This window comes from Micropterus dolomieu, linkage group LG06 (assembly GCF_021292245.1).
Source record: "Micropterus dolomieu isolate WLL.071019.BEF.003 ecotype Adirondacks linkage group LG06, ASM2129224v1, whole genome shotgun sequence".
NCBI classification, from domain to species: domain Eukaryota; kingdom Metazoa; phylum Chordata; class Actinopteri; order Centrarchiformes; family Centrarchidae; genus Micropterus; species Micropterus dolomieu.
In genome coordinates, this window is record NC_060155.1 from 22,190,840 (window position 1) to 22,206,899 (window position 16,060).

At 39.6% G+C, this 16,060-nt stretch overlaps 1 protein-coding gene across 2 annotated transcripts in view; it reads left to right on the forward strand.

Annotated features, from left to right (window-relative positions):
* Positions 1 to 15,986, forward strand: part of LOC123972693 (transferrin receptor protein 1-like) — a 19,034-nt gene extending 3,048 nt beyond the window's left edge. Inside the window, exons 2-18 of one of the 2 annotated variants that reach the window (XM_046052284.1) lie at positions 5,353 to 5,402; positions 7,845 to 8,082; positions 8,559 to 8,742; positions 8,905 to 9,127; positions 9,221 to 9,343; positions 9,442 to 9,534; positions 10,079 to 10,218; positions 10,368 to 10,519; positions 10,612 to 10,731; positions 10,927 to 11,012; positions 11,138 to 11,201; positions 11,351 to 11,418; positions 11,538 to 11,605; positions 11,803 to 11,896; positions 12,027 to 12,248; positions 12,529 to 12,687; positions 13,180 to 15,986. In XM_046052284.1, the coding sequence (XP_045908240.1) occupies positions 5,370 to 5,402; positions 7,845 to 8,082; positions 8,559 to 8,742; positions 8,905 to 9,127; positions 9,221 to 9,343; positions 9,442 to 9,534; positions 10,079 to 10,218; positions 10,368 to 10,519; positions 10,612 to 10,731; positions 10,927 to 11,012; positions 11,138 to 11,201; positions 11,351 to 11,418; positions 11,538 to 11,605; positions 11,803 to 11,896; positions 12,027 to 12,248; positions 12,529 to 12,687; positions 13,180 to 13,422 (2,310 nt within the window). In that variant the 5' untranslated portion in view covers positions 5,353 to 5,369 and the 3' untranslated portion in view covers positions 13,423 to 15,986. The remainder of the gene's footprint in view (positions 1 to 5,352; positions 5,403 to 7,844; positions 8,083 to 8,558; positions 8,743 to 8,904; positions 9,128 to 9,220; positions 9,344 to 9,441; positions 9,535 to 10,078; positions 10,219 to 10,367; positions 10,520 to 10,611; positions 10,732 to 10,926; positions 11,013 to 11,137; positions 11,202 to 11,350; positions 11,419 to 11,537; positions 11,606 to 11,802; positions 11,897 to 12,026; positions 12,249 to 12,528; positions 12,688 to 13,179) is intronic. The other variant, XM_046052285.1, reaches the window with a different exon arrangement.
* Positions 15,987 to 16,060: the final 74 nt, after the last annotated feature.

A 16,060-nucleotide genomic window follows, 5' to 3' on the forward strand; every position in this document is an offset into this window, starting at 1 on the left:
TTTATGAAGCAATAGTTTACTACTCTTTTAAAACAGGATTTGTTCAGTTACCAATAACACTGAGGAAGCTAATTTTGCAACAAGCTTTAACCCTGGAAACCAGAGAGGAATTCGCCTTTCTCACACTGACAGTGATATTTAATCAGCCTGCAGTGCTGTGCAGTCCTTGAGGGTGAACTTGCGTTGTGCTTTTTTATTCAAAACAATTTCCAGGCTCTTGCATGCTCTTTGCAATGTTTTCTAAAAAAATAAAGCAGCCCTGATATGTGAGAATGGCAGGCTGTTCCACATTATTTTTGGTAATGTGCAGATGAACTCTGCCCAGTATAATCTCCAGTTAAAGCTTAAGGGACCATGCTGCCCTGCCCTTATTTAGCATGACTGTCTAAAAGGCCAAGCCTGCGAGTGTCATTCCCAGAAGGGCGTGACTCACTTTTGCTCCTAATATCTCTCTTGCACACATGTCTAAGAATTATTCAATGGAGATAGTCCTGGTTCAGAGACCGCTACAGGCTAATGGACGCCTTCAAGGACATAAAGCATGGGCTTTATGTCCTTTCTAGTGTAGTGTTAAAAGTTGTTTTGCGTTTGTCTTCTTTTGAATGTGAACTATACGTTCTTGATTTGTGTCTTATATTGCCAATATCCATAGGTCTCTCATCTGAAAGGGTAGCTAATCTGATTAAAGTATTAAAGCCTGGTATGTGTGGTATGTAAGATTATAGATGGGGCTCTGCCCACCTTAGAGGGCAATTGGCTTTACAAAGCAGTTAAGTGTGGTCTATCAATTTTTCAAGTCTATTGTGAAGTGTCTTAAGTTTGTGTTGCAAAGCAGGCTGTGAATAAGAAAAATGGGTTGTTGAGCTTAGGTTTTTTTTTGGGGGGGGGAGGGCAGCGAAGTCAAGGGAGTCCTGGGGCTGTCTGATGCAAAGCCATGCTCTAAAGTTAGCTGTACTTCATACTGCCTAGAATAGTCGGTGTTGTCTGAACTAAGTTATTATGTCCAGGTTCCAACATGTCTGCACCCCTGTTTTATTTAAATACACTTGGCGTACAAGGTTAGGCTTTATCTATGCTGTCTTGGAAGCATGCTGCTCAGAGTTTAGCAAGGCCATGCTTTGGTGCTGCAGATTAGGGCAGGCCTGCCTGCCAACACAAGATCTCCTCACGCAATGTCGAGTTTGGGATCTGCCCCTTCAGTGAAGCTTGTAAAGCTTGGCCTCTGGGGGTCATTTTGAATTTTTCTGTGCTGAACACGCATCACTCCAGGCTAGCTCTACATCTTTTTTTCAGCTTAAATTCTTCTGTTTGTTTCGTTTACATTTAAACAGGCAGTATACAGTGACCTGAGAGTGCACAAATAAGGTTGTGAGTAAATTAAACTATGAAGGGTATGGTTGAGCCTGCGGTCAACAAAGCAGTGTTTTAGTCAGTCCAAAGTTCGGTAAGTGTGGAAATGGTTTAAGCCCTGAGCAAGCCCATGTTCTTACACAGAAGTGGATTGTTAAGGGCTGTTTCCACCTTAAGGACTTGATAAGACCAGGGTTGTATGAGAAGTTTTGTTCTTTTCTGAAGGTCAAACAGGGTAGGAGAGGCCATGAGGGTTTGCTTGGTCAAATCATCCTGTCTGCTCACTAGACCTGAAATTGGGGTTGGTTATGAGTTGCTTTACATGTGGCTTAAGCAATTGGTAGGTTAGTTTAAGGTGGAACTGTGACATACTGCAAACTCTTCATGGAAAGCCATTTGTTGGAGGTTCTTGCTATTATATGCTCACCTATGAGTCATTTGCAAATACTTTGAATGCAGAGTTCACAGTGATTTGGGTGAATCAAGTTGTTGTGCACCAGGCACTGGTATCCCCTCCCAATGCATATTTAAGAATACATTTTAAAAGTTGCTCCATTTGAACAGAGCCCCCTCTAGCCAAGAGATGGCGACAAGGCAAAGTACACACAAAGCACAATTCTCTTACCTGGTATTAATGGTGCCCTGTTAACTATTACACAGCCTTTTTCAAATCCCATTTATGTTTCCGCCATCTACATTGTTGTCCAGTGTGTACTGTAGAGCCCAACCAACATGGGATTTTTAAGACCGATCTCTATTTGTTTTTTTTTTGTTTTTTTAAAATCCAATAGCCCCCCTTTATATTAAACGCATGACATAAAGATTATCCGTAACATTTTATGTTAAGACATGTGTGTAACGTAATATAACCTTTTTTATAAATGGTACTTTCTCAAAAGTACAACAATATATCAAGGTTTTAATAAGAGTCAAAACTACAGGAAAACGTAAAATATCTAATTTGTTATAAATTATGGAGTACTACTAATGAACTTTAAAGGTGGTGATGGCATGGTGGATAAGACTCATACCTTTGGTGTGAGACCCGGGTTCAAGTCCACTGACACCAATGTGTCCCTGAGCAAGACACGTAACCCCTAGTTGCTCCAGAGGCAAGAGAGAAATTGTAAGTCACTTTGGATAAAAGTTCAATGAATAAATGTAAGTAAACGGTGTATTGTGGGGGCCAGCAAAACAAACGATAAATTACCCATGTACTACTATGAATAATATATCATGTCATTGCTATAATAATAAACAGGGCGTAGGTAGTGCTGGGCAACAATTTTTAACCGCATTGTTACATGCAAAATTGAATAATGTAGAGTATTGCACACTTGTAACTTAAATGTACTGCTATATACACAAAAGTGCTATAACGTGGTTTGCAAACACTTTAAACAAATAGGTACTATATATGCCATCTTTATTTAAGATATCAGGGGTAGCATATTCTGAGACTAATAATGGGGTGGTTATTTATGTTTTTTTTTAATATTACTGACAGATATTGACTAATCAGCCACTTTCTCAACAGCATTCCCAACAGCAAGGTTGCACAGATTTATGGCTGTGGAAAGACCACGCTTGTGGGTCGTATGCATGTGCAGAACCACTAAGTAGCACATCTCGATAGGTAGCATAAATCGACAGAATGCCAGTGTTCTGACGATATATGCTGGCTTGTTGAAAAATGCTACTGTAGCGAAAATCAATAGCAGAGTCTATCAAGTTGCTAATGTGCAAATAAAATGCACCTCAGAAGGGAGGTGGTTTCTCATGTTGCCCTTTTCTTATATTGTCTACTGATATAGGTCAAAAGCTGTAAAATGAAGACACAGAAGGAAAACATGAACGGTCTATAATGATTCTGAGGTCTTATAACAGGGTTTTCCTGCCATTAAGACTTAGGGGTGATGCCCACAACATGCAGTGCCATCACTGTGGAGCAACAGAACCAACCAAATTACTTTCTCCAGATCTAAAGGTTGTAGTTCCTCCTGTAGACTGATCTTTGGGTGTTATCTGCTCTAGCTTTTCCAACTGTTTGTTCAGAGATGTGGTGAAAATAATGGCCCAATATGATGTGAAATTACATATTTTTCATTGGAAAACACAATTTCCTTTTGGAGGACCCACCCCCCTGACCAACACCAAAACATTCATCTAAAGCTCACATTAAACTGGGAAAACACTGCAGTTTTAAGCTATTCTAAGGTGCATTGCATGCTCATGGACACGAGAGCAATGTTGCTGAGACATTTTGTTGGGGGTTTTGTCATATTCAGACAAATATTTTGCTTCACCTCCGCTGCTACAACTCCATCCTAGGGGAAACACTGCTTTTCTAGTCATATCGGCTGTTATAAACGCAGATGTATTTGCAAATGGCTTATATCGGCCGATATCTGCAAAATGAGACATCTGTTGGGCTCTAGTCTATTGTCATAGAAATATGGCGTAACTTTTATGCTGCTTCTACAAAAATCCCTTTGTACGAACCATATTTGAACCAAAAATCCCTAACCTGCCCACAATTGTGCTTTTATGGTGACCAAGGACGTGATTCTACTGTTTTTTGTATAGCAATGTTCATTGGGCCAAAGGGGATACCCTTTTAGAAAATTTAACAACATTGGCACTGCAGGGGAAAAAAGTTGCAGTGCTTGGTTTTTTTTTGCAGGCCTATCAATTTAGTTTCCAATTAGACAAGCTCAGTGTTTTTGTAAAAACATGTTTACATTTCTCACATGTTTGATCATTTAAACTGTTTGTTTTCACTAGATGTTTTACTATTCTACACGTTGTAAACCTTATCACTTGAGGGTGTTTCTGTGTGTGATAAGAAGCTTCTTGACCACTACAGTCAACATACACATCTACTGCTATGCCACAGCTAAATCCTGTGTTTCTTACTGAGATTACTAACCTATGACACCTGTAACTAATAATTACATTGCCTTAAGTATCGGCCAGTATCATGAATTGGGCTATGTAGTCAATCGGATTCACAAAATTGACACTGTTACTCAAAGACGATCCTTAGCCAGCATTCAAAAGCAGCAGTATTAGGCCATGACGTGGCTATGCAGTGTCAAAGTGTCAAATACCAGTGAATCGATAGAAAACTCACTGAGTGGTCAGAAATTCTATACTGTGACATTGTTTCTCTCATACTTTAATGTCCATTTATAATAGAAATTCTTCTGATATGCATATGTTTAAGAACTGTGTATATAAAAGCCTTCTGAAAGCAGAATGGTTCTGATAAGTTATTATCAAGCATATGTCTTGTTAAAAATGCATTGAGACACAGGACCCATTTGACCTCTGGTATATGATGCAGCTTACGCAGCAGGCCTCTCTCCTGAGGACGATCACATGCATGGTTCTTATTCCACGGGTAGTGCGTTACAGTGTTGAGAATCTACAGAAGACATGCATTTCAGGTCTCGTTCCTCCTGTTAAATTGAGACGTTGCTTTGTTTGGCTGGTCTTTTAAGTCGGAGCTAGTGGGAAGCTAGTTATTCTGTAATTGTATTCTTCTGGCACTGGAGTTCATGTAGAGGGATGGAGTCTGTGTTAACCAGTGTCAGACACTGGTCTTTTGTGCCCAGAAACTGTGCTGCCTTTCTAGTTAGCAGCAAAGGAAACTCTATGGCTGTTTAGACAAGAGGTGGGATGTGTTCTTTGGACACCCCATTATTCCCACAAATGAAACTGATACACTGTATAGAAATGAAACCTTAAAATATGTTTATACACCTAAAATTTATCTTTTGAAGATAAAACGCATCCCTTTTGTTGACTAGCAGTTTTTAGAAAGGTGTATTTATAGCCACTAAGTCTACAGGGATGAGCATTTCATACTAGAATAGATGGCGTTTGTGTTATATTTGAAAACTTCAAACGGTGAGAGAACAATCAATTTTGAGGCCTGATTGCTTCATTAATACGCTTTCTTTGTCTTTTTTTTTTTTTTTTTTTTTTTTTCTTCTTAAGCATCCTGTGAAGCAGAAATGGACCAGGCAAGGTCAACAATATCCAAAATTGTGAGTATTGTAACTAGCATTACAACTATAATCTTAAAATAACAAGCCTTGCCATAAAGAATAATCCTCCCCTCATTACCACTTCTGAAATGAGTGTTATTATAACTGTCTGTGTTGCATAATTGAATGTTTTGGGAACAAATATTTATTACTTTACACTTCATCAACATCATGCTGAATGATTATTAGGCAGAGGAATGTAAATCTCTTCAGTGCTGTTAATGTTGCATGTTTAAGTGCTATAAGTTTGTCTTTATCAAGAAGGATGTGATTATATTCTAATCGCTGCAAGAGACAAAAATTGTACCACTTTGAAATAATATACATTATAAAGAGTTAAGTTATAACTTCTAGTTATTGTAATTCATTACATTTTTATAGATTAGTATTAAACCATTAAGAACAGCTTTTGAGAAGTTGTTTAGCTCTTTAGTTCCAGTTAACTGTTTCGCCACTTTCGAAAATGACAACGGCGCATTTAGACAAATCTGTTATCATAGTAACAAGTACAAATGCAACCCTATTGGACTTTTGTATTGGAAACCTGGTTTATCAAGGAGTTACCACCATTTGTAATGGCAGACTTGATGGCTTACCAACATTTTCAACATGCAATTAGAAACCTATGAGCCTTTTTTATTAAAGAATTGTATAAATCCAGAGCACAATTTTGCGATGGAAAATCATTTGTAACTGCTAGCCAGGCACTGGCAAATTGTTGGCTAATTAAAAGGCAGGAAATGTAGCAGTCAAATGTGCCAATAGAAACTCATATGCAACATCCGTATAGAATATAAAACGAGTACAAGAAAGGAACTTGCAGCCATTGCTTTTTGATCAGTTTTCAACAAAACTGACACTGCACACCACACAGTCCTGTTCCCCACCAATGGTGAATAACTTCCTGTCAGACTTTAACTTAAAACAGACTAACTTTTAAATTAGTTTTACATTTTCCTTTAACCCAGCACAAGCAATTTGTGGCGAAGTTTATTACCAAAATTTTTATTTTAAATTTGAATAAATATGTCTACATGTAGTCTGTAACGGAAAAGGGAGTACTTCCCATTTCCTTCTGAGCAGATCCTCCTGATAGAAGATCTAGTGCTTTGTGCTCATTTTCAGTCATCGTTCATCCTTCATTTTTAGTTCTCAGAAAGCTACTATTGTAAGTTAATTGTTATACTATACCTTGACATTCTATATTTCATATTAGTACAGTATTTATCATATTTGCAGGTGATGAGGAAGTACTCTTCTAGATTGTCTGCCATGTGCTTAGGCCCGAAAGCCAAACTGATTTGTCTATTTTCAGAGCGTAAAGTCTTCTGATCACACTGCATCACGCACTGAAGGGAAAAGTTAAATGTGCTACTTAAAACATTGACCGAGGAAAAATAGAGTGGGCGACCGCAAAAGTGAAACGAAATAAACTAAGCACTTTTTGGTTCTCTCACTAAGCTTCAAAAATGCAAATATGTTGCAGCTACAGGCTGCTGAAATGTCATTGTCGGCAAACAATGAGTTTGGGTTTCAGTCTTCTGCTAAATCACCAGATCTGCAGGATTCCTTCACTACAAAAACATTAATCTAGATTGTGACTATTCAATGTGTTAAGCTTCTTTTCTGTGCAGGGGTGTCCAGAAGTTCTGAGGCTTTTGTTGTTGAAGGGTCCATCAGAGGGGTCTTCCTGATGGATTAAAGTGCTAGCTAAAAGAACAAAAACTCATGCTGGAGCACTTAACAACCTAAAAGTTGGTCGTTATTACTTTAAGCATTAACAAAGAACATTTACATTAGTGAAGCCATTAGCTACAACTTATATACCCTTTATTTAAAGTAAGACTTATTAGAAAGTGGTAAACTGTAGTGCTGCTGAAACACTGGAGGAACTTTTTATACATAAACTTCTGTAATAAGTGAAGTCATAATTGTACAAACCCCCACTGGTCATAAATTCCAGGTTATGTCCTGCAAATATTGATCTTCAAAAATATGTTATAGTGCTGAGCAATAAAACAAAACGATGTAATCTTCCTCAATAACAATATAACAGATGTTCAATAAATGTTTTTTTCATTTGATTCATGAAAGAATTGGCCCTTTAATCTTAAGATTTATTTGGTTGAGGAAGGAAAAGGGGCAAAATTATTTAATTTTACTCATGCTTAATTATGAATCTTTTCAACAAATGTTTTGAATGGTCTACCTCAGACTTAAGTGAACCACAATTAACCATCTGGTTTCTTCTACTTTCACTCGGAAGCAAAAATCATCCTTTAAACTTTAAAGAAACAATGAATTAACATTTATTATGATTATCAAATGAGATGAAATTTTTTATCGCAACAACATTTTTGGCCTTATCACTGTCCTGATTTGTTCGTAGCTAAATAACAAACCATATTTTCTCCTCATAGCCACATTGTTCTGTCTTCACAGTTTAATGGGGAGCCACACTCCTACACACGTTTCAACTTGACCCAGAATATGGAAGGTGATAACAGCCAGGTGGAGATGAAGCTGTCATCCGACATGGATGAGGAGGTCGGGGGAAATGGCGTGGGAGACCACCTCAATCACAACTCCAACAGCAAACCCTACGTGGCTCCAAAGCTTAAACACACACCCCAGAACCTTTTCTTCATGGCAGCCTCAACCCTCCTCATCTTTATCATTGGTAAGAGGTCAACCAGGACAAAACTGAAATATTACTCCAATAGAAAGAGAAACTGAACTCTCTAGGACTTTCCACTAACCAACAAACAACCATGTGTTGTGTTTGGCTCTGAACTACACATGGTCACCAAATCTGCTTTTATCATCTTAAAACCATGGCTCAAGTGCAACAAAGTCTGTTTTTGAGCAACATGGAGACAACTGCAAGATTTTATAATCTTGCATGTAGTAGTTGATTCCACTTTTTTTTTTTTTTTTTTTTTTTTACTAGATGCGAGTAGAATTTCTCAGGTGGTGTAATGTATGCATACTTTACAGTACTGTCATGGTCTGATGGTACAGCATTTCAAAATGCAGACACTGGTTTAGGCTGTAACTTGATGCATTGCGTCCTTGGATGTTTGCCTTCTTCGTCTCTGTCAGTGCAATTCAGTCTTTCCCTGGTTGTTCCTCATTTAAAGCCACTGCTACTTTCAGGGATCTTGATTGGCTACTTGGTTCAACATAAGAAGGACACTCCTCCCAGCTGTGCAGCCTCTGTCCTGCCTTTTGAAGACCCTGTTCCCCACGAAACGGGTGCCGCCCCCCTCATGGATTGGGACGATGTCAAAAAGCTCCTCGCTCAAAAACTCAGTGCAGAGAAATTTGAGCCTATTTTCAGGTAGCCTAAATATAAAAGCCCACACGCCGTAGAATCTGCTGTGAGGCAGTATTGGCTTCTTTACAAAGTTACTATTCTTGGAAAATGTCGTCTTTATACTGCAGTTTTAAAAGTTGATTTTTTTTTTTCTTCCTATCTATTTTTTATTTCCACATATCCTAGTGAGTTTTCCAGTGAAAGTCACCGGGCTGGATCTCCAGGTGACGAGGTTCTGGGGAACAAGGTCCTCAAGAAGTTTAAAGAGTACGGCATGAACACCTGGACCGACGAGCACTTTATTAAGGTTCAGGACCCCCCAGCTTCTGGCTTCAACAAATTTGTTTACAAAGGAATGGAGGAGCGTCCAGAGGGATTCCTGTCCTACAGTGCCAGTGGAACTGCAAATGTAACTTACAAGCTAAATTAAATGGATAATATTATTTAAAATGAAGTAAAATGCAGTAACTTATTTTTTGTTTTTTGGGTGGGGGGGGTCCAGGGTTCCATCTTGTATGCATATTACGGGATGGAAAATGATTTCATGTTGCTGCGGGACAGGAACATAAACCTGAGCGGCAAGGTCATGCTGGTCAGAGCTGGTAAGATCAGCTTTGCTGAGAAGGTGGGTGCTTTTAGTAAGATACAGCTTTTTGTACAAATGAGATTACTGGTTGGTGACAATAAACTGTAGTGACTTTATTTCCCCCTTTTTGCTTACAGGTAGCTAATGCTGCTAAAATGAATGCCTCTGCTGTGCTGATCTACCCAGACCATGCCGATTACACTGCTAAAGACATTGCACTCTTTGGACATGTGAGTGTGGACAGTTCTGAAGCATAATGTCAAAGGATGAAACCCACTGGACAGATGTACATATGTAGTGTTTTCATTTTGTGCTCTACTAACATGCCGGGGGGGGGGGGCGCAAATTCTTGCCAGTGGTTCACATTAATCCATTAGTGGTGATTTGCCCAGAAATGTAACAATGTGGCAACAAGGAGTAAGAAGACTGCTTGACACACGCAACAATGCATGTATTCTGAACACTGTCAGCACAACTGTAATGTAAGAGGCAGATACACTTCACATTTAGGTGCTCTTCAAAGGGGGGGGGGGGGGGGGGCACTTCATCAGTACAGTACTTATACAGGAAGTACTTATTTGTTTTTGTTTGTGCAAATTCAGAGTTGTTTTTATTAAACAACTTCAAATTGAAGCTTGAGGGTAAGGCTCCAGGCTACTGGGATTAAGATTATTCTGAAACACAAATTAAAAACGTCACTGTCGAATCATAACTGCTTAGCAAACTCTTTAAAACCTGTCTTTCCCTCTTACCTTCCTTCTGTCTCTCTCACAGGTCCACCTGGGTTCAGGGGATCCCTACACCCCAGGCTTCCCCTCATTCAACCATACCCAGTTTCCACCTGTCCAGTCTTCAGGCCTGCCTCAAATCCTGGCTCAGACCATCACTACAGTCATGGCTGAAAAGATTCTGCGGTAAGGCTCACATACGCTGTGGACCATCTTAAACAACAATGCTGAGGGAAGCATGATAAATACAGTGCCGATCCTCTTTAATTTATATTTGTTTAAATATTCCTTGTGCACTGAGTTCCATAGCATTAATGTTTGTGTGCATCCCACAGACAGCTGGGGGGTCAAAGTGTCCCAGAATCGTGGGGAGGCAGCTACAAACTGGGAGATGAGAGTGATCTTATTACCGTGGAGGTCAACAATGTTCTTACTGAGAAAAAGATACACAACGTCTTCGGTGTCATCAAAGGCTTTGTGGATGCAGGTATATTCAGATGTTTTAACAAAAGACTCATGCCGTGATCAGTTCGGTGTGCTGAAAAAGTGAACATCTTCTCATGGTCTTATTTATATTAGATCGATATGTGATTATCGGTGCCCAGAGGGATGCTTGGGGTCCAGGCTTTGCTGCGTCGACCGTTGGCACCAGCATCCTTGTTGAGTTGGCACGTTCCATCTCAGAAATGGTGAAGAATGGTAAGTCTAAATGTTTGCTTAACATGAAATGGTGCAGGATTTTGTCTGGAAATAATTGTACAAATCAGATCCTACCTGATGAAAGTCATTAAACAGCTGAAGAAAGTAGTTGGAGGATATGCTAGTTGAATTCTTGAGTATTTCGTATTTAGCACTGTTCCTTTTCTAAATGTGCATTTGTTATCCCCTTGACAGACGGATTGAAGCCGAGGAGAAGCATTGTGTTTGCTAGCTGGAGTGCTGGAGAATATGGGAGTGTTGGCGCCACCGAGTGGTTGGAGGTGAGAAATGAAACATTTTCGACATGAGGTTTTCCCAACTGCACTTATTTTGATCAACAGCTTAATGCAGTTATCATTGGTGTTAGAACACTTTAATATAATATTTTTTTTTTTTGTATATCCAGGGTTATCTGTCTTCTCTCAGCATGAAAGCTTTCTGCTACATCAACCTGGATGGCGCTGTAACAGGTATTAACTGTCATTAGTTAAAAACATTTTGGGAGCCCCAAGATGTCTTCCTGCTTGACTCTAAATCAGGCAATTAAATATTGAACACTTTCCTTATACCTATAATATGACTGTTTTCAGAATGGCTGAGTTTAATTCTTCTTTTCCAGGTCAGAATGGATTTAAAGTAGCAGGCAGTCCCTTGATGCACAGCCTGTTCGAGAGCACTCTGAAAGAGGTAAATCCACAGCTGGAGCCCATTTAATACAAGCCCACAGTAATGGCAGTTAAATGTTATCAATTTGTCTGAATGTTTTAAGATATATAACAAACCATATACATTTCTCTCCTCCACAGGTGAAGACCCTAAACAAGGACATGAACCTCTTTACTAGCTTTGGAAAGGGGAACTGGGAATCGAATGTGTAAGTCTGAGCAGGCTATGGGTCCAGTCAGTGTTTACACATCACCTTGACATCCAAGCCTTTCTCACTAGTATCATACACGGCTGGAATGTATAGGATAGTTGTCACTCATGTTTACTACCTAATCTTTCCACTGAATCCTTGCCTACATTGAGACAGCACAGCTAAAGCGTTGTGTTTTTTTTAATTTTCACCAGGTTGGAGCCTCTGAAGATGGATAACGCAGCTTATCCTTTCCTTGCCTTTTCTGGCATTCCCTCAGTCTCATTTAGATTCACCCATGCAAATTCAGTAAGCCATCCTGCTGTGCTATAAGTTAAACACCACTTTTTTGCGCCAATAGCTGTAACCCAAGACAACCTTGTACATGTTGTTTGGTATAAAACACCAATTCTCATCACATCTTGGTTTTCCCTCTCAGGACTACCTGTACTTCGGCACAAAGCTTGACACCCAGGAGAAATTGAACGGGGTCACGGGCAACAAGGTTCCTCAGCTGGCTGAAATGGCGACCCAGTTCGCAGGTCACGTGGCTCTGCGGCTGGTCCATGATCATCTCCTGCGGATGGACCTGGCGAAGTATGACAAGCTAATACGCATTCAAGTGGCTCAGATCAACGCGAAAGTCAACAATGTTCAGAGGGTAGGTGTTCAGTGTTTTCTTGCTGACTTGAATTGAACTTTGCCCAACAGATTTGGCTGTTGTTGCTTCCAAGAGTCTGTATGTGAATACCATGTCTTTCTGCATATAGATGGATAAATTAAATCTACATAACTCTCCATTGAAATTCTAGCTTTGTAAAGTAACCAGTTTACTTTTTGTTAATTCCTGCTTTGATTTATTAACTCTAATGCGGCCAGACACATCCATTTTAGTTGTGTTTACACTAAATTACCCTGGCGGATGCTGTGTCTGCTTCCAGATGCAGCCCCATCTGTTTCCCAAGGCCCTGACAGTGCAGTGGTTGATCTCGGCCTCCGGGTCCTACAGCCGCGCCTCTCGCAGCCTGGCGGCAGACATCCAAAACAGCAACCTGGAGGACATCGAGATGTGCCGCATCATTAATGACCGCATCATGACTGTAAGACCTGTACAACTTGGGGTTCAGCTCTTAAGATGAGTGCAAAAACACTATTGATGGGGATATCTGGAGGGGTGGTGGGGGTGTGTGTGTGTGTGTCCTTTTTTAATTAAGATCCTAAAGTATTTTCTTAATCTGTGTCCTACATGATCACACTATTTTCCAAAGTTAGAACAGTTTAGCGTACCACCCATGAGACACTGTATTTATATTTTTGGCCTTGCTTTTCTCACTGGTTTGAAGGGAACATGTATAAAAGGTGCCTGGCATAGTACAGAGAAATAAAGAACTTGTCACAATGCGCTCAAAAGTTCTAAAGGAGAGAAGGGGACTGGTGAATGTCATGTTTTTTTTTTTTGTTTTTTTTTTAGACTGGAGGTAATTAAAGATCACTTTATCGTGATCATCAAAGCAAACCAATAATCCTGTGACTTGAGAAAGCATTGAAAATTTCCATCTATACACCATCCTGTGTTCCTCTTCTTTGTGTAGGTGGAAAGGAACTTCCTGTCGCCCTATGAGTCTCCCAGAGAGAATCCTTTCCGCCACATCCTGCTGGGCTCCGGACCTCACACACTCAAGGCTCTGTCCAATCACCTGGATGCCCTCAAGACCAACAACCCTAAGGCAGACACCGACCTGTTCCACAACCAGTTTGCCCTGGCAACCTGGACCATTCAGGGCTGTGCCAACTCGCTAGCAGGGGACATCTGGGCTTTGGATAATGAAATCTAAAAACTATCTCCCACCCCTCCTCCCTTGTTTATGGTTTGGCCCTCTTTACAATCATTACATTTGTCAGCGTGAAAACCAGTAGGCTGTGATCATATACCAACAGTTGCACAGCTTTTTAAATGAGATCAAGGGGCTTGAGGAAATGTTTCTAAATGGATGGCAACATCAGTCATCACCTCTGTTCATAATTTCCAACATTTCAGTGATGAGCTGTCTCACTTTCTTTTTTTTCTTTTTTTTTTTTTTTTCTTTAAATCCAAACAATATTGTTAAAATGACTTAAGCCTAACAAAGTTTATTAGGTCACTTTTTTTTTTTTTTTTTTTTCCCCCCCCACTTTGAAAAGTGTCTTGAATTATTTCAACATGTGCTACGTCACATTGTGAATACTTTGGTGCTAGTAACGACTACCTTCAAATGGCCATGTTATGTGACCATACTACTTAAATTGGCGTTGGTCTATGAATGAGTTGAATGTAGTGAAAGCGATGCCTTTTCAGCACAGTATCGGGTCATAATCACAGCAGAGGCTGTTTCCCAGCTCATGAAACACAAAGTGGCAATATGAGATAATAATCAAATAACTCTGCATTTGTTTACCATAATGATTACAAGATCAAAACTGCTGGTATTTCCACTGCTGCTGGATCCGCATGTTCAAACCTGAGCTGGTTTACGTTGGTAGCTTTAGTTTCACACTGTGCTGAAATCTGTTACTCAACTCATTGTCAGAGATTCAGAAGTTTCCTAAAAGGACCAGAGATTAATTTTCAATAACACAGCTGTTGCACAGAACATGCACCAAAGTGGATTTGGACAATTAACTGTCGTTACTTGGTACTGTTAAACACTCGTGCTGCGTTAATCATAGTCCAAATTACCCGCAACTTTTCAATTTGAATTAGTTCATTATCTGAATCGTCCACCTCCTGACATGAGAGCACGTCTCTGTAGGACTTTCAAAAACCAAGGGAGAATATCTCCAACCTTGTGGCACTGCAAGAGAAACCGTATGTCTATTTATTGTGTTATTTATTTATCAGTGGCAGGGTTCACTATAAATATTTTTTTTATTGCCTTTTATAAAAATGTATAATTATCGGAAGCAGTGCCTTCCATAATTATGACAGTTATACTGTCGAAATGACAAAAGCAGCATCTGCTAAAAGAAGTGTACATGTTGACCGACAGCCAGTACTGAACACACAACGGCACAACTCAAAGCTCTACAAAACTGACACTGGATTGGTCTATCAGGCACGGCCAGCTCACATATCGCACCTCAGAAAATATTTACTGAGCACGTCTGTCAGACTGGTGCCTCTGTACATGTACACTTCTCATCCTGACAACATTATCGGGAGCAGTGTCTTCCATAATGTGCAAAAAGAAGGTAGTTTTTGCCTACCAATGTGTGTGTCCGTATCGGAGGCAGTGCCCTCCATATTTCACTGTAGGGGTGGATGTTTTTATTATCGGGAACAGTGTTTCCCATAATGTGTGTGTGTGTGTGTGTGTATATACAGTACAATGCTACACAATACCAATGTTGTCTGCATCTTTAGAACACTTGTATGATGCTTCCATGCTAATGTACCCTCTGTAACTTCCTCTTAAGGTCTGCAGCTTCTGCCCACAGATCTCAATAGTGCTGGGTTTTAACATCACCTCTTATGGGAACATTTCTCTAAGGTGAAGAAGCTTCATGTCTTTTGCAGTTTCTCATTTTATTCAAATGCTAAAAATGTGGTGTGTTGTGGGTTTTTTTTTTTTCATCCTTGGGCTTCATATGGAACTGATGGAAGGCCTTTTACTTTAAAGAATGAATAACAAACATGTTTGAGACCACTGGTTACAGCAGTTTGGTCCAGGATTTCCAGAAAAGCTCACCACTCTGCAAAATGCATTTTGTTAATGATTCAGTCAGTGTGAAAGTACATTCTACTTTCTGTGTTAAGAGATTTCCATGTGCCTTTTTCCTCATGACTGCATTATAGAGCTCAGTTTCTACATACAGTACAGTATGTAAAGAGGTTTTGGAGAATGTGTATTTGGCTTGTTTAGTTTTTACATTTTCTCCCCCATGTCTGCTAGAATCAAGTTACTTAAAATGCCTGTTGTGCTACTAAAGTTACTGGGAAATGGAGAATTGTGGGGAAAAAATGAAGGACAATAATCAGTGTAAAATTTAAATGTTACAGCAGTTTAGCAAATCAGCAAAGTCTTTAGTTTTTATTATGAAAAACCACCTGAAGCTCAGAACATTGTATTGTAGCTATTTGAAATGATCTATTAACCATTCATAGTTTGAGTGATTTTTAAACTGATCTGCCAGGCTACAATGAGGCAGGTGCTCAAAGTAGCATTTCTAACTTTGGTTATCTAACGCTCAAATCTAAACGTCTTTACTGTGAAGATGTAGGAATTTGTCTACAAAATTGGTCTTTGGTTTCCATAATTCTGACAACGTGGATAAATGATTTAGAAATTGTTAAAATAATTATTTTTTTCTTTAAATACACAAGTTTGCTTTACGTGTTGCTTCAATAAACAATCGCGTCACAGCTGTTGAGTCATGTTGTGACTGTTGGTCTGTTCTCTGCTGAGTTTTAAGCTTCTGTCAACAGTTGCGTGACTA